Source organism: Pongo pygmaeus, chromosome 16 (genome assembly GCF_028885625.2).
Source record: "Pongo pygmaeus isolate AG05252 chromosome 16, NHGRI_mPonPyg2-v2.0_pri, whole genome shotgun sequence".
Taxonomy (NCBI): Eukaryota; Metazoa; Chordata; class Mammalia; order Primates; family Hominidae; genus Pongo; species Pongo pygmaeus.
Genome location: NC_072389.2, coordinates 57,924,588 through 57,951,540, shown reverse-complemented (window position 1 = coordinate 57,951,540; position 26,953 = coordinate 57,924,588). Strand labels below are relative to the sequence as shown.

The 26,953-nt window shown below is 38.0% G+C and overlaps 1 protein-coding gene across 6 annotated transcripts in view; it reads left to right on the top strand.

Annotated features, from left to right (window-relative positions):
• The first annotated feature begins 4,181 nt into the window (after positions 1 to 4,181).
• Positions 4,182 to 26,953, top strand: part of ATOSA (atos homolog A) — a 111,780-nt gene continuing 89,008 nt past the window's right edge. For 2 of the 6 annotated variants that reach the window (XM_063652629.1, XM_054452467.2), the window contains exons 1-2: positions 4,182 to 4,741; positions 5,445 to 5,561. In XM_063652629.1, the coding sequence (XP_063508699.1) occupies positions 5,546 to 5,561 (16 nt within the window). In that variant the 5' untranslated portion in view covers positions 4,182 to 4,741; positions 5,445 to 5,545. Of the gene's footprint in view, positions 5,140 to 5,444; positions 5,562 to 26,953 lie in introns of all 6 variants that reach the window. The other 4 variants (XM_063652626.1, XM_054452466.2, XM_054452465.2 and 1 more) reach the window with 4 other exon arrangements.

Below are 26,953 nucleotides of genomic sequence, written 5' to 3'. Positions count from 1 at the left end.
TTATGACTTAAGTGTTGAAGAAATTTCAGCTGCTATTATCTGAGCATGACCATTTGCTCTTTGGGGTAATGCATATAACAAACCAACCAGAGCTATTTGATTTAGAACTTATATCTTAAAGTACTAAGCCTAAGTGTATATCAACCAATTTAAATTCTAAATGCAGAACCACTTCTCAACTTTTCTGAGCCATAGTTTCCCCACTTGAAAATTTTGAAATTATTTAACTTATTTCAGAATATTGCAGTGGAAATTAAATGAGTCCATTCAGGAAGCAGCTGCCTTCTACTTATTAAGTATAGCTTTGGGAAAGTTACTTATTTCTCTGAGCCTCAATTTCCTAATCTGAGAAATAGTTATCACCCTCTTTGGATCAAATATATAATATATGTAAAATGCTGAGCACAGTTACTGTCACAAAAAATGGCCATTATTATTCTTTAAAAAGACATTAAGTCTTGGTGGGTTGGAGACCTCCAGCACCTCAGCAAAATTGTCAGATTAATTAAAGGTTTATCCACCTTGAAGTTTAGAGGCCCTTGTATTTCTAAGCCCTAAGACACTTACGCAGGCTGGGACCAGAAAGAATACATTTTTACTTCCTTATACCTGTGGTTTTAGAGGGTAGACAAACAGGAACCTCAAAAAAGAATAAACCAGACAACCAACTTATGTGAAGGTAGAAGGTTGTTTACAGAAGCCAGTGCCTTAGCAATGACTCCATGATCTTTCTCTCTTAGAAATTAACTGTACTGAATTTAAGTGGATAATCAGAAACAATTTAGATATGGAAAAGATAGCTTGCATTTCATCTTGTTTCAACAAGTACTAAAAGTACACTTTTCTTTTTAACTTTGCAAGAACAGATTTATTTATACATTTTAATTCTACTCATCTTTATTTCTACAATATTTCATGGCGAATAAGATGTACTGATTACCATCTTTAAAATAATGTATCTTCATTTGACTCTCAACCACTTATTCATGATTATCCTCTAGCTATGGGTCATACAGTTGTTCTTTTAAGATACTAGAGAGATCTTAACATTTTTCACTCATTTACTGTAACTTTTACAAAATTGAAGATCTTCATGTTTGAGTAACCATTCAGAACCTCCATTCTCTTTCTTAGTCACATGGCCATCTTCCCTGTGTGTCTTCTACCTTCAAACCTCTCCTTATCAGGACACTAGTCACTGGATTTGGAATCTACCCTAATAATCCACCTCATCTTAACTTCATTACTGTACATATCTAAGTTCACATGCACAGATAGGGGATGGGAGTAGGACTGCAACACTTTTTTTTTTTTTGAGGGGAGAACACATTTCAACCCACAATGTGTTTCTACTATTATGAGACAACATATAATATATACATTGCCCCAAAGTATAATGAAAATGTGTCATTTACAAATGAAATTTGTGCTACCCACCAATTTCTCAACTCTAGCTTTATCCCACTAGGGAGAAAATGCCAGCCAGTATTAGACATGCAGACTACAGTCATGCACAAGAAAAGCGTATTAGAGAATACATAGGTTAACATTTATTGAGCTCCTACTTTATATCCAGTTCTTTGCTAAGTGCTAGGGATACAAGAAAGAAGAAGGTACCAATCCCTGCTCTGGTGGAGCTCATCCTGGTAGCCTGGACTGATTCCATGACTTTGGTCATAGTAACAGCCTTGTATTCATAAAGTGAGCAAACCAGTTATCCTCATCACCTTAATAAGTAAAAGAACTTAGAGACAGTCATTACAGATTGATCATACACCACCACCCATTTCAACAAAATCTGTAAAAGTTGAGGGGATGAAGATGAGTTGCTGAAGATGAGTTAACTTTCTTTGAAGTTAATTACTCATATATGGCTTTGAAACCCTAGGGGAAAGCAAAATGGAAAGCAAATCAGATGAAAAGAGGGTAAGGTTCCTGCCAGCTATCTTGATTCCCTTGCTTACCCTTACCCTTCACCAACTAGGAACTAGAAACATTTGTTCTGTTTACGTGCTCTGAGGTGTGAACAGAGCACCTTAGAGTGAATTGCCATTTCAAGTCATTATTTCCAAATGCTCTGAATATGTGTTATATAATCATAGGATAAAAGAAAGCGATAACTATTGTCAGAGTCTAAACACCTCACTTTTATAGGTGAAACAAAGGTGTTAGAATGTGACTTGATTAGGGCCATGTAACTGTAATAGTACTATAAGCTCCTTGAAAGTAGTGACCCTATCTGGTTTTGGTGACCTTTACATTCTCAGAGACTTGTATGCACCTAGCAGGTAGTATTCAGTAAATGCGTATTATGGAATGAAACAATTTGAATATTGAGTCAGAAATACACCTTTTAAATACTTTTTCTACTGCCATAATGATTTCAAATTTTTGAACAGGTTTAAGATTCTAAATTTAAAAAAACTTCAGGTTAGTCTAACAAATGTTGACATCATCATTTACCCATGTGCTGTTAAAAATTATTTAAAAGAGAATAGTTTGTGCTACACACTAATAGTCTTGGCTTCTGCTCTCAACATTTCCTGGCCTTTTTACCTCTTTTGCATTAGATAGAGGAAGAAAGAAGCTAAACCAGATTTTGCTGCGTGTTCACCCAGTAAGCCTTTTACAATAGCTGTTATTTGGTCCCAGCTGTTGTGCTAAATTTAGGTTTTTGGCTTATCTGTAACTGTTCTGTCTCCCATTACCAAGGTTAATTGCAAAGTGATTGTAGAACAAGTAAAACTTCAGTTCGTTTTTTAAAAACTACGTAATACAGTATTCAGTAATATCAAAGACAAATCCACTGGGATTTAACATTTGTAGCATTTTATAGATTAAAGAACTGTTTACATTTCTCAGTTTCATCTTCATGATGCCAGAACATTTCAGAGAAAATGAAATGTTACCCTCCTGAATGTTCTCTCTGCTCTGATTAGATACGATCGTGGAGTTAAGGTTAACACTTTCAGTTGTACATGTTATTTTACTGTACATATCTAAGCACTAGAAAATGTTACTTTTTAAATATTTCATGCTTTTTTCATAAGAACTTTATCTGAGGCCAAAAAAATAGAACTGCCAATCTTGCAGTTTATAAAATTCTTCTGATGTGAAAATAATAGACTCATTGTAAAAAAATTTTAAAACAGGGCACAAAGAAAAAAAATCACCTTAGACTTGTCCTAGTACTTTCCTGTGATCCTTTTATGCAAAATTATATCCAAAAAAAACTTTTTCTAATGATACCAAAGAGCCTTGCAAATTTTTACTTGTCTCCATTTGGGCTCATGCCCCATATGTATTTTGTCTATAGACTGAGTAGCTAATAGCTGCAGCGCTTGTTAGGATTGGGTTTTGTTTTTTTTTTAAGTACAGCAGATTCTTGTCATCTGTTTGTGTTTAAATGACGACAACATCACAACATGAAATGCCATAATGTCACATTGCTATAGCACAATAACAAAATTACAGCTCCCCAACCATAACATGCTGTCAAAGTGTCCTCCTGCCCATGAGTCAGTATTTTAGAAGTTATGAAGATTATTTTTAGCACAGCGAGTGTCTTGGAAGCTTGGGTTCTGAATCCTACTAAAATCCTTAGTGATTTGGGGAAATCTAGGGTGGGGGTGGGCTTCCTGTTCTTAAATTCTCCTACTCCCTGACCCGCATAGCTGCCCACCCTCCTGTCCCGGTCACATTAAACCCGGGTTCCATTATGCGCTGCAATCCACTTGGGGCCCGATCACAACTCTGCGCCAGCATCCCGTGTGGAGGAGGAGGAGGAGGAGGAGGAGGAGGAGGAGGAGGAGGAGGAGACTATAATTATCCTCCATGTCTGGGGCAGGCCCTTGGATGACATCTCCCCAGTTACCCTGCGCTCTAATAGCGCAGCTCCGATTCCTGGTCTCAGAATCCAGGCGCGCCTCTGCCGGCTGGGAGCGCAACCGAAGTGCCTGGGACCTCTCGGGCTTCCGGGACTCTGCTGGTGTCTCCCAGCCGCCATCTCCAGCGCCCTCGCACCCGCCGGGCACCTGCACCGAAAACCCGGCCCCAAACTAGCGCCCCGGGGCGAGCGGCGGCATATTGCCATAGTAACCGGGCGCCAGGGCCGCGGAGGCCGCCGGGGAGGAAGTGACGAGCGGGGTGGGTTGGCTGTTGTTGGGACACGTGACCTAGGCAGTGTTTTGACAGGGCAAACAGCAGAGAAAGAACTGGCCGAGCGAGGGGGACGGGGAGCCGGGGCGCCAGAGCTAGAGACAGCGGGCGGGCAAGGAGCTGGCAGAGGCGCTGGGCAAGAGGGCCGGCCGGGGCTACGGGCGGGGGAAGCCCGGGGGCCGCGGGGCTCGGGTGCCAGTCAGGCAAGGCGAGGGGCTGAGCGCAGGGAGCGGAGCGAGGCGGTGGCTGAGGCGCGGGTGGATGGCCACAGGGGCGCCGGGGAGCCGCTTCGGGCTGGTCGTCTCGGGTCCCCACGGTCACCTGAGGCAGCCCCGGGGGCCGCTGCGCTCCACACTCCGCTGCCGCTGGCCCTGCGCCTCTCGGAGCCTGGGGTCTGAGGTGGGAGTGTGATGTGAGCTGCTGGGCGAGCGGTGGAGAGAAGTGCCAAGAGGAGGCGGGATTGGGACGGGAGAGGAGAGCGAGTTAGTCAGCAGAGGTCGGCCGAGGGAGCCGAGGAGCCGGCCAGCCCGAGAGCGCCATGAAAACAACTCTCCGGCGGGGAGAGGGGCAGACGCGGCGCTCGGTGCGGCGGGGCTGAAGGAAATCCGGGGCCGCGGCGGGACGGAAGGGGCTGTGCAGAGCAGGGGGCGAGCATCGGCTGTAAACACCTCCCCCAGAGCCGGCCGCGGAGGACTGGTTGGGAGTTGGTAGGGTCGCCCCGGGACAGCCCCGAAGAGTTCGTTTGGGGCTGGGGGCTGGGCGGGAGGAGGTGACTCGGGTTTCTGTGTAAACTTGACCGCGGTTGCCGCAGGAAGGCTAGCCAGAGGGTAATTACACAGGTGAGGCCCGGCGGGGCGGGCGGAGCGCTCGGGAGGCGCAGGGAACTGGAAGAGTTCGCTGCGCCCAGGCACCAGGTGGAAGAATTTCCATACCAGCCCTGCGGAGGTGCCTCTGTTCCCAGAGGCGTTTTTGTACGAAGGGGTTAGTTTGTGTTGCTCAAATCTTTTTCTTCTTCTTGCCTGTACCTCCAGGTTATAAATAGATCCTGCTTTGGTTCAGAGACTGTCAGAAGGACACGTTGGCCTGGAGAGCACAGAGGCAGGGAAGAGGGTGCTCGATCCGGAGGAGATGGGGGAGGCGGTGCAGAGAGTTTTGCTTTTTTCAGACCAGCCGAGGGTGCTGTCACCGCAGTTGGTGCCAGGAAGAGGCCTAACTTAACAGTAGTTTACTTGCAAGGTCCGGGTATTAGAATAGGGCCAGATTAATTTTATTTTTATCTCTTTCAGCATTTTGAAAGCGAAGCAGAAGCTGTAGAATCAGCGGCGAGCCTGTTGAAAGAACCCACAGGTGCATTTCACAGCACTCTGGGTGAAAATTGGATGTGAAAATGAAGCCAGACCGAGGTAAATGATTTGTTTAAGTAGGGCTTGTTCCCCCACCCCCTTCTTTTCTATGCCTCAATTTAGAAGTGTTAACCTAATTCTGCAGTAGGATCAACTATTTCTGTATCATATGTGATTATCTGTTTTTGTGACAGATTCCAGCTGGTGAGGTAGAGAAAGGCATATGGAAGAGAAGGTTAAGCGTTTTTACAAAAGTGCTTCTGAAGCAGTAGCTTCAAGAGAGATTCTAGTGTATCTCAAAATGAAAGTAAAGAATGGTATTTGTATCTGTTGCCACAATACAGGTCTCATTTTAGAGTTGTCCTTGCTCGTTTTTAGGTCGTCAATCTAACTTCAACTTTCAAGAAGTCATAAGCTTTTTGAACTTGAATGTGAACTTGATAGAATGAAGAGAAAACTTAAGATTGTGTTGACAACTATTATTTTATTACTACTTTGATTAGTTGATTTTTGTGCTTTAAGCAAACTCCAAAAGTTTGCAGAGTACTCCAGTATTCAGTATACCAGCATATGGACAGTTTGGGCCACTGAAATCCCTGGTGATAAGTAAATATCACTTTTCAAAATCTGTATTTTCAGGATTTATAAGAATAATATATACACTGCTTTTCAAGGACTTCAAGGTAATTGTTTATCAGTCTTCTGATTAATGGCAAGAACCAATTTTAGAAGATGTTAATATAGTAGTGGTTAGTAGTGAGAGCTTTTCAGTCAGATATGAGTTTGATTCCAAGGAACATTGTGAAGTGGGGATTGTTTTATTTGGTAGGGGGCTGGACTAGATGACAGATTTCCTTCCAAATCCAAGTCTTTAGGATTGGAAATATTAATTTATCCTAGGAATTAGATGCTTATTTTAAAATTTATATATATTAAACTGGTTGTTTTTCCATATATTTTTTCAAAGTGATTAAACAGATTTTCTGGGTAAAATAGGTCTATTGAAATGCACCAGAAGGAATTGGAGAAAACCATACTTAATTTAAATTAGTTTTAGGTGTTGGCTATTACGTGCACTCAGGCAGCAGCTATGTATGTATCAAGTATTAGTAAGTGTATTGCTCCTGAGCAGGTTCCTTGTGTAGAATGCCAAGTTTAGATTTTTAGATTACACCAATCACTTTGGAAAAATGGCACCAAGGTTAGTAATTGATTCTCAGAATAAACAAGCAAATAAAATCAAAGTCACTTTATTTTGAATTGTTGTGAAAAGTTGCTTTACAGTCATAAGCAGTTTTAAAAATAGTATTTGCAGCCAAAACTAGTGTTAAACTCAATAAAATGTTTAGTTATGTACTGATATAGATTTTTAGGGGAAACAAATTTATTCATCAAGATTTCCAAAGAAGTTTTCACCTTAAAAATTGTAGCTTTCTTTGGCATTCTCAGGTAAAGATGATGGGATTGTGAGTTTAGTATTGTGATTATATTCCATAATAATAACTTAAACCTTTAGACCCATGGCTTTTTTTTTCTTTCACTAAAACCAGTGTAAGTAATCTTTTACTTAGCAAACTAGTACAGAAATACTGAAATAAGCTTTTCACAAACGTACTTACCCTTACTGTGCGCAATGTAGTGTTGTATTTTCTATTTCACATTTTGAAAAATTGCTGTCACCACCCATTGAATTGATTTCTTCACCAATTAATGGGTCATGATGACCTGCAATTTGAAAGGCAGAGTTATGGACAACTCTTAACAAGAAAACAGTTACACTTCATTTTTTTTTTTTTTTAACTACATTGGTGTCCAAAGAACTATCCTATATAAATGAATTTTCTGGATAATTGAAACTTTTTAAACGTCAAAATATTTTTAGTTGTAATCATGATATATGGAGACATTTAAAAAATGTTCATGCTTCTGGTTTGAGATTTTTTTGTCTCTAGTTTAAACCATCTCAGCCTATCTTTTTTTATTCTGATTTTTATGTTCCCTGGCTGCCAACAGTTTTTGTTGTTAATATATTTATCCTTGCCACCTTTTAATTTTCCTGCTTTTAGTCTCTGAGCTAGAGAATTAGATAACCGTACTTAACACTAAGTTTTCTTTTTTTTTCTTTTTTTTTGAGACGGAGTCTTGCTCTGTGGCCCAGGCTGGAGTGCGGTGGCGCAATCTCCGCTCACTGCAAGCTCCGCCTCCCGGGTTCACGCCATTCTCCTGCCTCAGCCTCCCGTAGCTGGGATTACAGGCGCCCGCTTCCACGACTGGCTAATTTTTTGTATTTTTAGTAGAGACGGGGTTTCACCATGTTAGCCAGGATGGTCTCCATCTCCTGACCTCGTGATCCGCCCGCCTCGGCCTCCCAAAGTGCTGGGATTACAGGCGTGAGCCACCGCGCCCGGCCTAACACTAAATTTTCTATAAGATGAAAGTAAATAGGAGAACTTCTCAGATGCTCATTCAGAATGTGAGTAAAGTGTGGATTTTAATGTAGAGACTCAGATTATAGTTTTGTGAGAGACAGCTGTGCTTCAAAGAGTTAAAGTTTCTAAATAAATACAATAGCCTCTTACCCTACATGACTGGGTGTGGTAGTTGGTCGGCTAACTGTAAAAGTTGAAGGTGGGGGTCAGGAAAAATGCCTTAATTCTTTTTCTATTGGCTTTCTGTTTTTATGGAAGGTATGGGGAGCATTGGTCAATTCTGCTCCCTACGACCTCCATAAAAACAAACTGATAGCCAATGGAAAAAAATTATCTGAAGGTCAGGAGTTTCTACTATACTTTCAAGTAAGATGTTATGGTATAGCATGATAGATTTCACAATAGTCGATAGTATTTTACTGTACGTCAAGGTAAAAAAATAATAATTTTAAGCAATAATATAACATTACTTGGGTAACACTGCCAAAGAGGAGTCTTAGATGTTGTCATTAGCATGAGCTTTAGAAACAGACCTGTGTTTTTATACTTGTTCCTTTACTTGCTTGCTCTCTAATCTTCATCACATAATCTCTGAGAGTCTCAGTTTCCTTATCTGTGAAATATGATTAATTCCAACTTCTCACAGAATGAAATATGATGGTGCTTGGCACATAGCAGATATTAAATAAATGATATCATTTATTATGTTAAATAAACATTACAAATGCTTATATGTTGGTCAGTTACAAGATACACTCAACAAAGGTAAAGAAATAATCAAATGTTTAATAACCTAATGCTATTTTGTTTTGTTTTGCATTGATAGTGTTCAACCTATCTGCTAAGGCTCGAGCAGATTAATAATTTTTTAATATATAGTTATCTGAGAAAATATAAAAGCTACAGAAGGATACTTGCAGTATATGTATAATGTATTTCTTTATATTGTCATTTGCTATTACAATTATGGCTTCTATATGTAGAGGATGACATGGGTGGACTAAGCTTTCTGGAATAATTAGATTTTTAAGTGATGTTAACAGCTAACTAGAGCTGGGCAGCTGGAAAATTTAATGTTATTCCACCTTTGACTCAAGGATGTACAAGTTTGGACCTGGTTCTAGATCTGTGTGTATATTGAATACCTGGTGTTTCAAGAGAAGTCTAAAGTGTGGTCCACGGCCTGTTGTGGCTCATGTCTGTAATTGCAGCACTTTGGGAGGCCGAGGCGGGTTGATTGCTTGAGCTTAGAAGTTCGAGACCACTCTGGGCAACATAACAAGACCCTATCTCTATTTAAAAATAAATAAAATGTGGTCTTAGTGTAGAGGTAATTAAAAACATGTTAGGTTATGTTCTAAATGTATTTCTAATTTTGTATTTTTAATATCTGAGCTTATCAAAACTGCTATGAAAGATTAAGACCTATAAAATAAATCATTACTAAATTAGTAATTTAAATCTACTGTTTTAATTCATATTTAAAAACATTGTAGGCTATTGATCTTTAAAACTGGTAGTGCAAAATCTGTTCCACAAACAAAACACCACACTATTTTGGGGTTTTTGTTTTTGAGGTTAAAATAGAGAAGTGCTTAGTTTTTTCCTCCATTTTGGCTATGTTACAAATTTAGACATTAGCCTTAGAATTCCAGTGGCTTATGAACTTAACTATAGCATAATGCAACCCTGTTAACCTCAAACAATTCACTCCTGGGCAGGTGAAATAGGAGGAAAGAAGTGTTAAGGACTAGAAAAATGTAGCAAAGCAATTAGGTGCATTGCTTGCTAAGAATAGTTCATTGTTAGTTGATGTAAATCAAACAAAAGAAATGGCAGATGTTGGAGAAGAAATACTGACTAGATTAAATAAAGCGGTCTTTTGCTAAATTCCCAGGTAGAGGTGGTGGTGATAGTATGAATAGCAACAGCTAATACTTGTTCATACTATGTGCCAGGCACTGTCTTAAGTACTTCACATATGTAATTCATTTAATCCTCACAGATACTCAAGGAAATAGATGCTATTGTCATCTCTGTTTTATGGATAAATGAAACTGAGTCACAGAGAAGTTTGGTAACTTACCCAAGGTTACACAGCTAATAAAAGGGCAAGCTCAAATGTGAAGTGAACTTGAGCATATGCTCTTAAGCTCCCTGACTGGTAGCAGTAAGTAATGTTAAAATACCATAAGATTTTGGGACCAAAGTGGTTTAAAAATACTTGAGGAAAACTCCAAACAGGTATTTAGTAAGTATTGTGATCTTGGAAAGCTGCTTATCCTCTCTGCGTCAGCTTTATCTTTACAATAGGGAAAGTAATAGTACCTCAGCTCATGGTTATTTTGAGGATTAAATAAATTAAGTATGTAATATGCTTAAAACAGTGGCTGGCACTTAGCATTCAAATGTAAACTGCTATTATTTTTGGACATTTTCTAAAGAAGAAATCAATCAGTTAGTGAAAGCTGAGGAAAACAAAAGGGGGCTAATTCAGCTGCATGTTTTGTATATTCAGTGTGATCTCAAGTTAAAAGCTGGCTACTGTTGTTCTTTCATCCATTTATGTTGATGAGTCTTGACATTAGTAGCTGTCAAATAATCAATGGCTTGATACAACTTCTGAGATTCAGATACTAAAGGGGTTGACGTAGAGATACCCCGTCTATGTTTTTGTCTGTCATCCAGTAAGAAGGAAATGATTCAGTGGACTAAACCCTGTCATTTTTTTGAAGAATGAGAAAAAAAAGATAATTGGAAGGCAGAACTGAGAGGCAAATGTGTGTATAAGGAGAGTGACTTAAAGATTGATTTTCTCTTCAAGAACTGAAGAAACCCATGGGGTCTGAGCCTTCTGCATTGTGAACAAATATAGAAAAAAAATAGTTGTTAAAGAATATTTATATTCTTTTGCCTTTCTCGCCTTTGGATCTAATTATGAAAATGTTTTCACCCTTTTTGAGGCTGGGGATTTTAAAAACTGGAAATATTAAACTCAGACTAACAATACTGGTTTTTTTTTTTGGATAATGAAAAGGCAAAATTGTAGTACTTGGAAACAGTACTTCTTAGTAGGTAAACCAAAGTCAATTTGTTAATAGTTAATTCTATCTTTGCTCAAATAGGTGAAAAATCAGAAGAGTTCCTCATGCTAAGTCTTTTTCTTCTTCTTTTTCATGAGATGGGGTCTTACTGTGTCACTCAGACTGGAGTACAGTGGTGCAATCATAATTCACTGTAGCCTCCAACTCCTGGGATCAAGAGATCATCCTGCTTAAGCCTCCAGAGTAGCTGGGACTACAGGTGCACGCCACTATGCCTGGCTAATTGTCTTTTTTTTTTTTTTTTTTGAGAAATGGGGTCTCACTATGTTGCCCAGGCTTTTCTCACTCTCCTGGGCTCAAGCAGTCCTCCTGCCTCGGCCTTTCAAAGTGCTGGGATTACAGGTGTGAGGAATTGCACCTGGCCCAGACTCTTATTAAAGTAAAACAGGATGGAACAGGTAAAAAATGCCAGTAGATAATCAAAATATTAGACCAAGAGCCCATGTGTAATACCACAATTCCTAGCAATAATTTGAGTTGAGCTTTCTCATATTTTCCTTTCCATGTAAAAGATACTCATCTCTTTCCCTTGTTTACCATATCCAGCCCCACTAGCTGCCTTTTAAGTTTTTGATTACCACTCAGGATCTGGTATGCGAAATTCCTTCTGTCTAAAAAGCCTTTCTCCCCAGTCATCACATTGGTGTCTCCTTGTTCTTTTGTTATAGAACTTAACCGTCATTTTTTCAGAGAGGTTTTCTCTCACTACCCTATCCAAAGTGCTCAGTGAATGTTAATTGCTGTCATTTATTAAATGAGATGTCCCTTGTTATTCTGTGTCTGAGCAGCCTGTATTTCCTTCATAGCATTGACCACATTTTGTAATTTCTTTTGTTTATTGTCTGTCTCTACAGCTAGATTTTAAGTTTTGTGAGTCCAGAAACTTTGTCTCTCATTCACACCTGTATTCCCATCATTTAGTAGGCAGTCTTGTACATGGTAGGTGCATAGGTGTTTAATACATATTTGTTAAATGAAAGAATGACTTGTATGTCTCAGTATTTGTGGAGCAGATAGGAATAGGAGCAGCTGGGTAGCAATCTTTGATTGTTTTACTGATACCAGCTGAAATTCTGCCAATTTAGGGATTGGTTTGAATTAATGACTGTTAGGCTGTTATCACAATTTTATACTCAATTTTTTGGAAATACATTTAAGGATACTATCCATAACTGAAATAAAGGTTATATTTCTTAATTATATCTTATTGAATTAAAACACTATAAAATATCTTAAAAGTAGGCAAAAGCCATTTGGTGACAATGGTTTCCAGTTTATATACGTCTGACTAACAAATGATTCATACACAGACATTTGCTAGAAGCTCTCTGATGTCCACTCCCTGTGCTGAATTTGCTCCTATTGCTGTTTCTGAGAGAGAGGGAGAATGTCTGTATGTTCAAATTGGTAAACCTCAGGTTTATGAATATAAGAAAGTACAAGTCGGATAAAGTAATGGGAAAAAAACTCAAAGGATTTAGAGTTTAGATTTGGGACCCATTCTTGGATTAAGTCCCAAACCTGTTTACTTATCTGTAAGATGTAGCTGGCTAAGGGTGTTGCTTCTGAGCTTCAATTAAGATAATGTGTTAAAGAACATAGTAAGCCATGAGATGCTATATAAATGTGGACTAATTTACTCTGTGGGCAGGATTATTTGTATAGATGAGCAAAGGGCCAGGTCTTTCCAAATACAGCCAGCTGCATCTTAGTTGGTGCTATTCACACAGTATGAGGATTTTATTACTTTTAGTTTCCTCTTGCTATCCTGACAGAAATTATACCAACTAGAGATTCATTTGGATTAATAAATGTATACTTAGTTATACATTTTTCAAGGACTGTTGAAATGATGGTCATATTTTAGTTTAAATGGTTTCCTTTTAGCAGCATACTGTAATGCAAGAAAAGTTAAGACACTAAGCTTTTAGGATCAAATTTAGATTGAAATTCTAACTTCGGCGCTTACCAGCCAAATGATTTTGAAAAAATTACATAGCCTTTCTGAACAACGGTTTTGTTTTTTGCTCTAATACCATCAACCTTAACCCTTGTGGGAAAGGTAAACTGAGAACATATGGTTTGGCACTTAACATATGCCTAGCACTGGGTAGGGATTGCTAAATGGTTTCCTCTGCTAACAAGAATACACAGCTTGGAACAGCTGCACTGAGGAAATGAGTGTTTCAGAACTCCATTTTGAAAACTGGTTGGAACAAGCATAAAAGATCAATGGACACTTATTATGTCACTGTCAACCTTGTCTTCTGAAATATACAACAGCGTAGAAAAAAATCAAAACCAGCATTGAACTACCCAATCTTTAATGCAAATGCAATGGGAGAGGGAAAGTAGGTAATTTGGAACACAGCCCACTATTTCTGGGTGATAGTAGACCCTAATGAACAGTTTAGAGCAGCATCAGGGCAGAGAGTGAGGCAGAGGTGGGAACTAGAAAGAGGCTGATGGAAAATAGAGTGGTGAGATGTTGCCCAAAACTGCTTTTTTCTTTATTTCAGAGTATTACCTAGGATTGATTCAATGCTTGGAGCATGGCCCTTCTGCTTCCGTGACCCAGAATTTAGATTTGTTCCATGATGCTGCAAGATGGCCATTATAGGTTAAGAAACCTTTGGTAGACTCTTCTGGGGATCTATCTAATCATAACTCATATTGCTTGTCAGTAATATTTAAGCCTAAATAATGGTCAGACTTAAACATATCCCCTTTGGGAACATGACCAATCTGTATTTGGGAATAAACAATATTTAAAGTTTTCATATTTTGGTTTCTCACTTAACCAAATGTAAATTCCTGAATGGAATTAATTTAGCATCAGTATCTGAAATTAGGCTATTTATAAAACTTTATCTTAACATCTAGAAAGTGCATTTACATTTTTCATCAAATTAGCAATTTTCTTTTGTGAAGAGAGATCATGGTTTGTGAGAAAGATCATTATCTAGTTGGCCATTTCTACTTAAATTTATAACAGTAAGAGAATGTATAATTTTAGCCCTTGATATTGGCAAACTTCTTTTTGTTTGTTTTGGTCTTAAAATAACTTTAAAGGTCTATATCATATTTGGTATGTTTGACAGAAGGATGCTGATATACAAAAAATTATTATTCATTTTATAAAAGAACTAACCATAGGATTTCTCTAAGTTACCCTACTTTGCTTGCTCTACAATTATTATAATTAAAAATTTCAGGCCAGGCGCAGTGGCTCACGCCTGTAATCCCAGCACTTTGGAAGGCTGAGGCAGGCGGATCACAAGGTCAGGAGATCGAGACCATCCTGGCTAACAACCGTGAAACCCCATCTCTACTAAAAAAATACAAAAAAATTAGCCAGGTGTGGTGGCGGGCGGGTGTGGTGGCGGGCGCCTGTAGTCCCAGCTATTCTGGGACTGAGGCAGGAGAATGAGGCAGGAGAACGGTGTGAACCCGGGAGGCAGAGCTTGCAGTGAGCTGAGATTGCGCCACTGCACTCCAGCCTGGGCGACAGAGCGAGTCTCTGTCTCAAAAAAAAAAAAAAAAAAATTTTTCAAACCCACAGAAAAGTTGAAATACTACAATTAACATCCATTTACCTTTTCATAGATTAATTGTGACCATTTTACAACTTTTGTTTTATCTCCATATAAGTAGGTGGGATGGGTGGGTGGGATGGATAGACATGGAGTTTTGTTGTCTGTTTTTTCTATTTTTAATGCAAAGCCTTTTTGTTTATTTCAAACTGGTACTTTTTTCAGTCGACACATTGCAATTGTATATATTTATGAGGTCCAATATGATGTTCCAATACATATATATGTTGTGTAATAATTAAATCAGGGTATTTAGCATATCTTTCACCTCATGCATTTATCATTTCCTTGTGGTGGGAACATTCAAAAGCCTCTTCTAGCTATTTTATTATATATAATACTTTAGGGTTATCCTTAGTCATCCTACTGTGCAGTAGAACACCAGAATTTATTCCTCCTATCTAACTGTAATTTTGTATCTGTTGATCAACCTCTCCCTATTCTCTCCTTCCCCTTCCCCAGTGTCTGGAAGCCACTGTTCTTCTCGCTACTTCTATGATAACAGCTTTTTTTAAAGATTCCACATAAGTGAGATCATGCAATATTTGTCTTTCTGTGTCTGGCTGATTTCACTGAACACGATGTCCTCCAGGTTCATTTATGTTGTTGCAAATGACAGTATTTTATTCCTTTTGTGGCTCTATAGTATTCCATTATGTGTGTGCGCATGTGTGTGTACCACATTTTCTTTATGGACACAGATTGATTCCATATCTTGGCTATTGTGAATAATACTGCAATAAATATGGGAGTACAGATATCTCTTCAACATGCTGATTTCATTTCCTTTGGATATATATGCCCAGTAGCGGAATTGCTGGATGATACGGTAGTTCTGTCTCTGATATTTTGAGGAATGTCTATACTGTTTTCTGTAATGGCTGTAATAACTTACAGTCTCAACCATGTGTAAGTGTTCCCTTTTCTCCACATCCTTGCCAACACTTGTTTTCTTTTGTCTTTCTTTTGTCTCCAGCCATTCTAACCAGAGTAAGGTTGTATCTCATTGTGGTTTTGATTTGCATTTCTCTGGTTATTAGTAATATTGAACATGTTTTCATATACCTGTTGGCCACTTGTGTAAGTTGCAGATATCTTGACACTTCAGCCCCAGGTACTACATGTATCCAGCAGTATGCTAGAGCTGGCAGGTACTGGCTTGCAAAAGCCAATTGTGTATATTTCATTTCAACTCTACACCTAGTTGGTTACTTGAAATCAGCCGTGGTAATGGTATTTATACCATGGAAATTGGCAGTGCTACAAACCAAGGCCTTTTTTCTCTCTGAGCCAGCTGTTAAAATTTACAGCCATACCACTGCATGTGTCTTCTAAAAATTAAAGTATTCTTCTGTATACCTGCAATAGTTACTACATTCAAGAAATCTAATACTTACATAGTACTAATATCTAATATACAGTTTATACTCATATTTTCCTAGTTGTTCCAATAACATCTTTAGTCACATTGCCTTTTAAAGTTGTACATTGCTTCCTTTTACAGAAATTGAGTTAGACCCTGATGTTAGACAACATTTACAAAAGTTTTGGAGTATGCCATAAGAATATGATAAAAAATTAGATCATGTAAATAGAACAGCTAATTAATATTTTAGTAGATTTTTCCTCTAGCTTTTAAATATTATTTGGACAAAATGGATTAAAGAGAAAAGTGAATATTGTTGAAATTCCAGATTTTATTCCATCTATAACACATTAAACAATTATATTTTTAAACCTAAAGTCTCAGGCTGACTGACCTCATTTCCTAGTGATTTCTAAGGTTCCCTGCAGTCTAGCCATATTGGTCCTGTTATTCTTTAGTCACTACAAGCACATTTGACACCTTGGGGCCTTTATATTTGATATCTTCTCTCAGAATGTAAGTCTCATGGCTCTTTTTTTTTTTTTTCTAACTTGGCTTTCTGCCATCAAAGAAGCCTTCTTGGACCATCCTTCAAAGAGTACAGCTAATTTATTCTCCCTTTACTCTGCGTTACTCTCCTCATAGTCCTTACATTGTTTAACCTGATGTTCTGTGTTTCTTTCTTTTCCCCTCTCCCCTACAGGAATATAAGCTTCATGAGGGCAGGGAAGGGATTTAGTGGCACTTGTTCACTGCTGCATTTCCCCATACACAGACAGGTACCTGGCATTTAGTGGCTCTTCAATAAATGTTTAGTGTTGAATGAACACTTGGCATGCATTTTAATATCTTTGTGGTGTAGCATAAAACTTATTACTTGACAACGTTATGCATTCTCTTTTCTGAGATTTGTTAGTTTAGTAACCCTAAGATCTAATTCTCCAGTGTCAGTTTTTTGCTTCTAAATAGAAATGTTTATGCCCACTTCACAAGGTTATTGGGGGATCAAATGAGATGTTATACATGAACTCCCTGTATACAAGATAGAGTGCTATGTAAATATAAGTAGCTGTTCATTCTCTAAGCATTTATGTTTACGTATCAGCTATTGTGCGAGGTTCTGGAAACATACAGATGAATAAGTCATCAGGGTACTGTGTGTGAGTCTGGGGGGCAACTAGAAAAATTCTTGACTCCTTTGGAAATGTCTCTTGCTAATGTAGTGTTTGTGGTTTGAGGAATCATGGCCTCAGATATATTGGTTCCCTAAACTAAGACATTAACATCCTTCAAAAGTCTTATGAAATAGTAGGGAATTTTTCTTCTATCCTCTTAAAAATTACACTAGTAATATGAGTCTGTCAAAGAAGTACAAAATTTAGATAAGCTAAAAGAAAAGGAGAAAATAATAGTAATGCTCCTATTCTGTGATTAGACAGTTCACGTTTTGGCGGGGGGTGTGTGTTTCCTTCTAGTCTGTAAATGTACGTGCATATTAATATTATATTTTTTAATTAAACCATATATACTATTTGGCAAACTTTTTTTTACCTGATATAATTTGTGTATTTTCATGTCATTAAATATTCTTCCCTTATGGTATATTTAATGGTCGTATAGCTAACTTTTGTATGCCTGTGTCATTTGGCCAATTTATACTTCTTAATGTTTTAATTTTTAACTGTGGTAAAATGTGGATAACATAAAATTTATCCTCCTAACCATTTTAATGTGTACAAGCTTTTTGTTGGATACTTAAGCTTCAAGTTTTGGCTAGTATAAACAGCACTGTAATGAACATTCCTTTAACTTAAATCCTGGTGTATTTCCTTATCTTTTCCAGACGAAGTTCTAAAAGTAGAATTACTTGATCAAAGTATGTACAAACATTTTTTGATTATTGTAAAAATCACATTTTTTGATTATGGTAAAAAAAAAAGTGCCAATTTTTGGTCACCAACAGTATATGAGAATAAAAATAGTTTTTCCCCTACCTGACACTCTTGTTAGCTTTAATGTATGAGCAAAACTCACACAAATGATTCCAAATTTGATTTCGCATTCTTATAGATATTCTTGAAAGAAAATGACTAATTACTATCTGATTTGTATCTTGTTTTCCTTCACGTACAAATAGTAGACATCTTTTCATTCTCCAACATTATATGCCCAAGCTAAATTCTAACTAAAATCTTCAGTCTCCCCTCACCCCCATAATTTCAACTTTTATTTTAGATTCAGGGAGTACACATGCAGATTCATTACATCAGTGTATTTTATGATGCTTGGGTTTTGGCATACAGATGATCCCATCACCCAGGTGGTGAGCATAGTATCCACAGGTATTTTTTCAGTCTGCACCTGCCTCCCTCCATTCCCCTTGTAGTCCCCAGTGTCTATTGTTCCCACTTTTATGTCCATGTATACTCAGTGTTTACTCCCACTTATAAGTGAGAACATGCAGTATTTGGTTTTCTGTTACAATAGTTTTTTTCTTTTGGTCAATTTCTAGCTGGTATTCCTTCCCCTGCACCCCCCCTCCCCCACCCAGAGATAGGGTTTCCTCTGTTGCCCAAGCTGGAGTGCAGTGGCATGATCATAGGTCACTACACCCTTGAACTCCTGGGCTCAAGTAATCCTTCCACCTCAGCCTCCCAAGCAACTAAAACTATAGGTGCACACCACCCTGCCCAGGTAACTTAAATTTTTTGTAGAGACAGGTCTTGTTATGTTGCCGAGGTCTGGAACTCCTGTCCTTGAGCAGTCCTCCTGCCTCAGCTTTCCCAAGTGCTAAGATTACAGGCCTAAGCCACCATGCCCATACTCTAGATGGTATTCTTGATTTGACTTTCAGGAATTGTTGTGTGGCAGTTAGGGCAGTGGAAAGAACATGGGTTTGGAGCTGGACAACTCATTGTTCAGACATCAACATCATTACTAGCTGGGTGAGTTTAGGGAAGTTAAACTCTCTATGTCTTAATTGCCCAGAAATCTGTAAAAATGGGAATAGCAATTCTTTTCTCAAGGTTTCTGTGAGGATTGAAAGAAATAGTACATGTTAGCATCCAGCTCAATGCCTGGGCACAAAGTGGGCACCAGCTTTCTATGAAAACAAGTTGTCATGCTGAGGATACAGGGCCAGTATTCCCTAAATCTGCTTTTTCCAACTAGGATTCTAGAACTGTAACTATAATAAAGTTTACTAACAGTAGTACTTACATCTAGAAAATCTATGGGGTATAATGTCTAAAGTCTTTAGTGCTGTGTAATTATATGAGAATTTGCTGTCATGACAGTTGTGCTCAACTGCAGATGCTGTCAGTCCATGGTTTCCTACTTTAGTAAGGACCGAGCACAAGGCAGAGTGGCCTTCTGTGAAGTTAAACTCTGGCATCGATTTCCTTTGTTGATTGAACAGTGTTTCAGCTTACGCTAATTTTGGATAAAAAGAGAAACTTATGCCTGCTCTGGATGGATAGAATTCAAATTTGCTCTGCAATGAATTTGAATTTTTGTGGCATTCATTTTATGTAGATACGTATATCTATTTCAACTATAATATTTCCCAACTTTTTTGATATCTCACTAAGGAAAGTTTTGATTACCGAGGTGGGAAGATTGCTTGAGCCCAGGAGTTCAAGACGAGCCTGGATGACATAGGGAGACCCCATCTCTACAAAAAATCTTAAAAAAAAAAATTAGCTGGGCTTGTTGAGGCACGCCTATAGTCCCAGCTCTTGGGATGCTGAGATGGGAGGATCACTTGAGCTGAGGATTTAAGGCTGTAGTGAGCTATGATAAAGCCATTGCACTCTAGCCTGGGCAACAGAGTGTAACCTTGTCTCAAAAAAAAGTTTTGGTTAAATAGTTAAATTAATGTAATATGTGTCATCTTAATATGTACAACTCTTATTTTTAGTTTATCTTGCAACAATTAGGTAATCTGAAAAAAGTGGTGGTTTTGTGCACATGATCATTGGGCTACATTTTTTTCTTTTCATTCAGTAGTATTTATTGATGAACTATTCTGTGGTATGACCTCTGAGATATGTATTGTATTCTCTGCCCTATAGAAAATATAATCCAAGAAAGAAGATAAGTATAATGCAGGACATTTGAGAACTGAATGAATGGTAAAAGTAATGTTTACTATCAAAGGTCATAGGGAATGATTAATTCCAGCTGGAGAAGTTAATTCAGGGCTGGGACTGTCTTAGCAGAGACGGCAGCTGAGTTGATCCTTCAAAAACTGTTATGATTTGGATAGATAAAAATTTAGAGATTGGGGCAGGGAGGGAATGGAAGGAAGGACATTCTGATCAGAGGGAATGAGTTAAGGTGTGAAGATAGGATTCCATTGTTTAACGGATGGCAGATAGACTAATGTGAATGGGAAGAGTTGCTTTGGAATAGGGAGAGATTAGAGTTTTGAATGTTAAGCTATAAGGAGTTTGAGCCTCATTTATTTGCTAGTATCAGACAGTCTTAAAATCAGTTTTTAGCTCTCAAAATTACATTATCACCTGCTGTTATAAAAATAACCTAACATGCATCTACTGTTAGCTAATTCTTTTTCTTCTCCATTTATTTTTCCCTTTGCCACCATTCTTTGTTTATAATACATGAAAGATTTGTGTTTTATTTTACAAAAATTCTTGGGAGTATTAACATGGTACACAATACTAATAATACTATGTCTATTTTTTTTTTTTTTTTTGAGACGGAGTCTTGCTCTGTCGCCCAGGCTGGAGTGCAGTGGCTCGATCTCAGCTCACTGCAAGCTCCGCCTCCCAGGTTCACGCCATTCTCCTGCCTCAGCCTCCCGAGCAGCTGGGACTACAGGCGCCTGCCACCATGCCCGGCTAATTTTTTGTATTTTTAGTAGGGACGGGGTTTCACCGTGTTAGCCAGGATGGTCTCGATCTCCTGACCTCGTGATCTGCCCTCCTTGGCCTCCCAAAGTGCTGGGATTACAGGCTTGAGCCACCGCGCCTGGCCCTATGTCTGTTGTTTTATAATACTCTTTTTGTCAGAGTAGTAAGCTGCACTATTTATTTTGAAATAGCTGTGTGTTATAACAAATAGAAGAAAAATACAGAGTAAAACTGGAGATTCCGTTTCTCATTCCAGATAATTGCTGGCAGAAGTTTGAATTCTATGGGATTAGAGGCTTTCATACCCTTCAGCTTCATGGAGGGTCTGAGAATGAAGGGAGTCCCCATGATACTAATAAGCTTTCCTAGCTGTGTTAAGAGTAGCGATGTATCTTCTTCTCTCCCCAACCAGATAAACACTTTCACCCTAAAGCTTTAAAAAAAAAATGGTGGTCGTAAGAATGAAGTTTGTTCAGTATATTATGGTAGAGCACTAAGAAGCAATCTCAGTTTCCTAGTCTTGGTTTGCCACTATCTGTGTGAATAATCACCAACCTCTTTGACCACCAGTTGCCTCGTCTGATAAGAGATTAGGTTCGATAATTTTGGAGGTTCCTTCTAGGTCTAAGATTTGATCATTCATTACTCTTTTGTTTTTTGTTTTTTTTTTTTTTGGCCTGGCTTGTAAGATTTCTGCTGGCATAACTCCTTTCTTAAATATTGTTTCTCTGAACATGTGTGTCCTTCTTAAGTTGGCATACTAACTATTCAGAAATTGAGGTAAAGAACATACCTATGCCTTTGAGTAATTATTGTGTTGATTGAAGGCTGGTTCTGCAGGCACACTTCTGTGGTCCAGGAGGTTGTAGTCTAACCCTGGCCTGTACCTTTTGTTGTAGCTTATGGTGCAGAATTTAGGTATTTACCACGGTACTCTAAGTTGCTAACAACAACAAAAACAACAACATTCAGGTTACATAGTGGTACATAATAAATCCACTTTAAAAAGCTCAGGATGTGAAAATAATTTTGTTATTCTGAAATTACAAAATCACTCTGTCACTAGAAACCACAGTTGGAAAGATCCTTAGAGTGTGTGAGTTTCTTTCATTTTTACAGTTGAGAAAACGTAAGACCCAGAGAAAAGCAGCCTGTCCAACTAAAAAAGTAAAACTCAAATTCCCTGCTAGTTGCTTGAATATTTTCTGTATTTTGTATTACTTCATGCCTCTAGCAGAGCACAATTGCCTCTAGGTTCTGGCACCAGAAATGAAATAATGATCATCTGGCTTTTATCAGGAAACTGGAAAGAAACCGGCTAGGTGATTATATTTTGACAGTGTTCTCAAAGTAATACATACATACCCTTAGAAGTAAGTCGAATGGTAATAAGTAGACTCAAAGTAAATAAGACATTTCATCCTTGAAACTAGGAAGCTGAGAAAGAGATGGATATAAAGAAATAAGAAATTAGAGATAATTGTCAAATTTAAAAATCAGGAAATGGTATAAACTAATTATTTAGAAATATAGAGGACAATATTTTTTCTTTAGTTTCAATGTGTAAAAAATGAGGCTAGTGATAATACCTACTTAAAGGGCTATTGTAATGAGGAAATGAGATAATCCATATAAGGTGCTTAGAAAATAGTATTTAGGCCAGGCACGGTGGCTTACGCCTGTAATCTCAGCACTTTGGGAGGCCAAGGTGGGCGGATCACCTGAGGTCGGGAGTTCGAGACCAGCCTTACCAACAAGGAGAAACCCCATCTCTACTAAAAATATAAAAAAATTAGCCGGGATTGGTGGCCCATGCTTATAAGCCCAGCTACTCAGGAGGCTGAGGCAGGAGAATTGCTTGAACCTGGGAGGCGGATGTTGCAGTGAGCCGAGATCGAGCCATTGCACTCCAGCCTAGGCAACAAAAACGAAACTGTCTCAAAAAAAAAAAAAAAAAAAAAAAGAAAATAGTATTTGATTCTGAATAAATACTCAATAAATTTGCCTATTGTTATTGTTAATAAATTAGCATTTCTTCAATACGTAAGATAAACACATTCCAAGTGCGCTGAAGGAAATATGCAAAGGCTAAGAGAGTGACTAAGCGAGAGCAAGGAGAAGTCCTCTTTGGTTAGGTAAGGCCCCTGAGAAAATGAGCAGAGGCTGAGAAGGCACCAGCTGTGTAACGGGGAAGAACATCCCAGGCCAAAGGTATATATGCAAAGGTCCTGAATTTAGAAAGAGTCTGGCATGCTTTAGGAACTGAAAGAATGCCAGGTACTATAAGATAGTTTGTGCTTCCCTCATTTCTTCATTTTATACTGTCTCCTTCACTAGAATAATTGTTCTTCAAGGGTGGTGATGACATCTGACTTCTTCCCAGCTGTTTTCCTCACATCTGTCACAGGCTGGCACAGAATTAGTATTTATTAGATGCTTGATAAAAAATTAAGCACCTATTGCTTGCTTAGCAACTACTATATAAGTTCTAAGATATCATGATTTTATATTTGGGCTTATATCAGTGAGTTTCATGAAATACAAAATTCACGCTTAAAAAATTTAACATATTTAACCATTTTATATCTCTAACTGTACCATTAAGTTCAAACTACTTTGATGGGCTGGGTTAAATGCTACATAGGATGATCCTGGTTTATGCCTGTTGTCCCTGTGTCCAATCCTATTTCATAATGGTCTCCTTTCACTCTAAATGTGTTACCACTGTTTGGATCATGAATTTTACTTTTTTATTTTTTTAATATATATTTTTTTCTTTTTAGAGGCAAGGTCTTGCTATGTTGGCCAGGATGGTCTTGAACTCCTGGCCTCAAGCAAACCTCCCACCTCAGTGGACAATGAATTTTATGATAACCCTAATAGTCATTTTACTGTTCTGCTAGTGCACTCAAGTCTTGTGTTTCATTAACTGGTATTTCATTCTGTACTTAGATAGCTTAAATATAGATTAAAATAGCTCATTTGCCCCAGCTGTGTTTTGTAGGATATTGCATCTAATATTTTGTAATTTACATGGGTCCTTGTATGAAATCAAGGGATTGACAACATGGGATGCTTGTTTTGATTTAGTACAGAACACTTGGATTTTGTTTTAGAAATGCTCTATTTCTAAAATGTTTCTACCAAACACCTATATTTTGACAAAATGTTCTTTTTCAAAGTGATACGACTTCTTATGAATATTTCCTTCTGCAATAAATAGTTGTGATTATATAGTCATATTGGTTAAATATGACAACATTTTAGAATTTAACTGTTAGAAATAGTAAAACCTTAGACATTTGGACCATTCTCCCTCTCTTGTTCACTGAAACAAGTATTCACCAAGCACTTTCAATGTGCCTGGCACATATGTGCTAGAAGTACTGTGATGAGCAAGAACTAACATGGCCTCTGCCCTCAGAAACTTGTGGTTTGAAAAAAACAAGAAACAAAAAACAAAGTCCTTTCTTCTGGGGCAATAGGTGAATCAGAAGCTGAGGTTACCCTATGATGTTTTAGAAGAGCTGGGGATTGGGGGTAGGGGAGCTGGCCCAGAGGAATAAGAGAGTATCAGATGCCCCGTACAAACTTACAGAAATTGTACACTCTACTATCCCTTTCTTTTTTTGTTTTTTGAGACAGGTTCTTGCTCTGTTGCCCAGGCTGGAGTACAGTGGCTTAATCGTGGCTCACTGAAACCTCCAGTTCCTGGGCTCAAGCAATCCTTCTACCTCAGTCCCTGAGAAGCTGGTACTACAGGTGTGCATCACCATGCCCAGCTGATTTTTAACTTTCTTTTTTCTTGGAGAAACGAGGTCTCACTCTGTTGCCCAGCCGGGTCTTAAATGCCTATCCTCAAGCAATCTTCCTGTATCAGCCTCCTAAAGTCTGGAATTACAAGCATGAGCCACCATGCCTGGCCTCCACTGTCCCTTTCTATTTGTGGTGGTCTCCAATATTTTGAGTTTGAATGGGAGGGAGCATGTATGTTTGATGATTTGTTTTGTTTTTGTGAATGAAGAATGAAAATTTATTCCCATTAAGTGCAAGTTTCAATTGAGGCGCTCAGTTTATGAGGTCTTACTGATGTTTCCTCTCTTAGGTCCTGCAGTTAAAATCTTCGTGGTCTAAAATGGTAAAAACTATTGAGGTATTCAAATGATAAGTAATTTATAAGCTGAAATTGCATTGAAAATGGAGAGCTCTGACAGAAAGGTTGACTCTAGCATTTATATAAGGAAAAAGACAACTATTGTCTCCCTCTACACAGAAAGCTATATTCAGTAGTTATAGGATTTGTACATTGTGAATCCTTAGGGATCTCTAAACATCCATGTCTTTAGAAGTAGTGTCACCTCTAGTAAAAGAGGACCAGTAGAATTGAGTGGTGGCAGCCTGTGATGTATGTGAATTTTGGCTGTAAGTCTATAGCGACTATTTTCTCCAACTCTAGTAAAATTCTACCTAATTTCAGCTATTGTGCTTCCAAAGTCCATGTTTGTTGAATATGATGTGGTAAAAACCAATATCTATTTGGAGACAGTAGAGGGGATGGTAGTAATTGAGAGACAGTGTCAGATGGAGCAGTGACTTTAAAATTTTTTTGACTGCAATCCACAATTAGACATTTCACATTACTCCCCCATGACAACATCCCTATTGACCCCTGCCCCAAAACAAGTTATTTACCAATCTTGCTATAAGCAATGATGACTGATTTTTTTTTCTACTTTATTTAAAAAGAAAATTATAGTCTCAACCCCTTATATTAATTTTACAGCACATTAATTCTACAGATTGTTTTAGCACTTAGAACTAAAAGTGTTCAAGATTTGATTTTGTTACCTTCTCTGTGTAAGCTTAAGTTGCCGACTTTTCTGAGTTTCCATTTTATTGATTAAAACTGGGAGAGTAATAGTATTTTACACCATTTTATAACTTTATTAGAATGACATAACCTGAGTGAAGTGGTTGTGCCAGGCACTTACTAAACACACAGTCAATGAGTATGTTCTCTCCGAAGTTTGTTAGCTTAGGGAATTGGGAGGATGCCACTGATAATAATGGTGACTCTTATTCAGAGGAAAACTAATTCAGTTTTAGACATGCTAGAGTTTGAGGTAGCCAAAAGAGCTTAGTCATATCACTTGGAAGCAAACCAATGTAAAATAGTTTCAAATAAGCAAATTTTAAAAAATGTTAAATGCAAAGCAAACAGTATTAAAGCTTTGGGGACTTAATGATTGAGTCTCCTTAAACCTACACAAGATTGACTAAATACACATACAACTGTGTCACTCTACAGATTTCTGTTAACATTCTCCAGAATTTAAACTACAGAATCAGTCATTTGTATGACTGTTTGTCTCTATTAGCAGAGATAATGACGTGTGTCAGTGATAGGTAATTGTGGGAAAAAAACGGCACTTGGAATTAAACCTAGAGTGGGTGATTCTTACAAGGTAACCCACCGGCTACCTTAATTTCTATGATTCAGTTTCTTCATCTACAAAATATTATTTCACAGAGTTGCAATTGTCAAAGGGACAAGTAAATATGGGATCCATTATCTTCATGGAAAAACTTTTCATAAAATGTTATTTTATTATAATAAAAAATGTGTGATTGGTTTTCAATTTCAGATTGAATCAAACATAGCATTCTTTGTAATAGGAGATTAACAACATCCCAGAATATATCTTTAAAAGAAGTATGGATAAAGAAAAACCCATATGCACCTCTGCACACGTTTTATGTAATAGTGGTAATACTAATTTACAAAGACAAAGTATATAGGATATTAAAAGTGAATTCTTAATACCTGATCTTGATTCTTATTAAATCTGACTTATGTGTATACAAGATATTATTAGATGAAGTGTTTGTCCAGTAGCTTAGCTTATAAATAACCCCCATTCTAGCTCATTTTAAACAATGTAGTATGAATGATGCCAAAAAACAGGCTAGAACATTTTCTTCTTTCCAAGATCTTAGATTTTGTAAACAAGCTACTGCTCCTGGAACTAATCTAGGTCATCATAACCCAAAATCTTTTGAAATATGAGAGTCCCAATTAAGTCTCT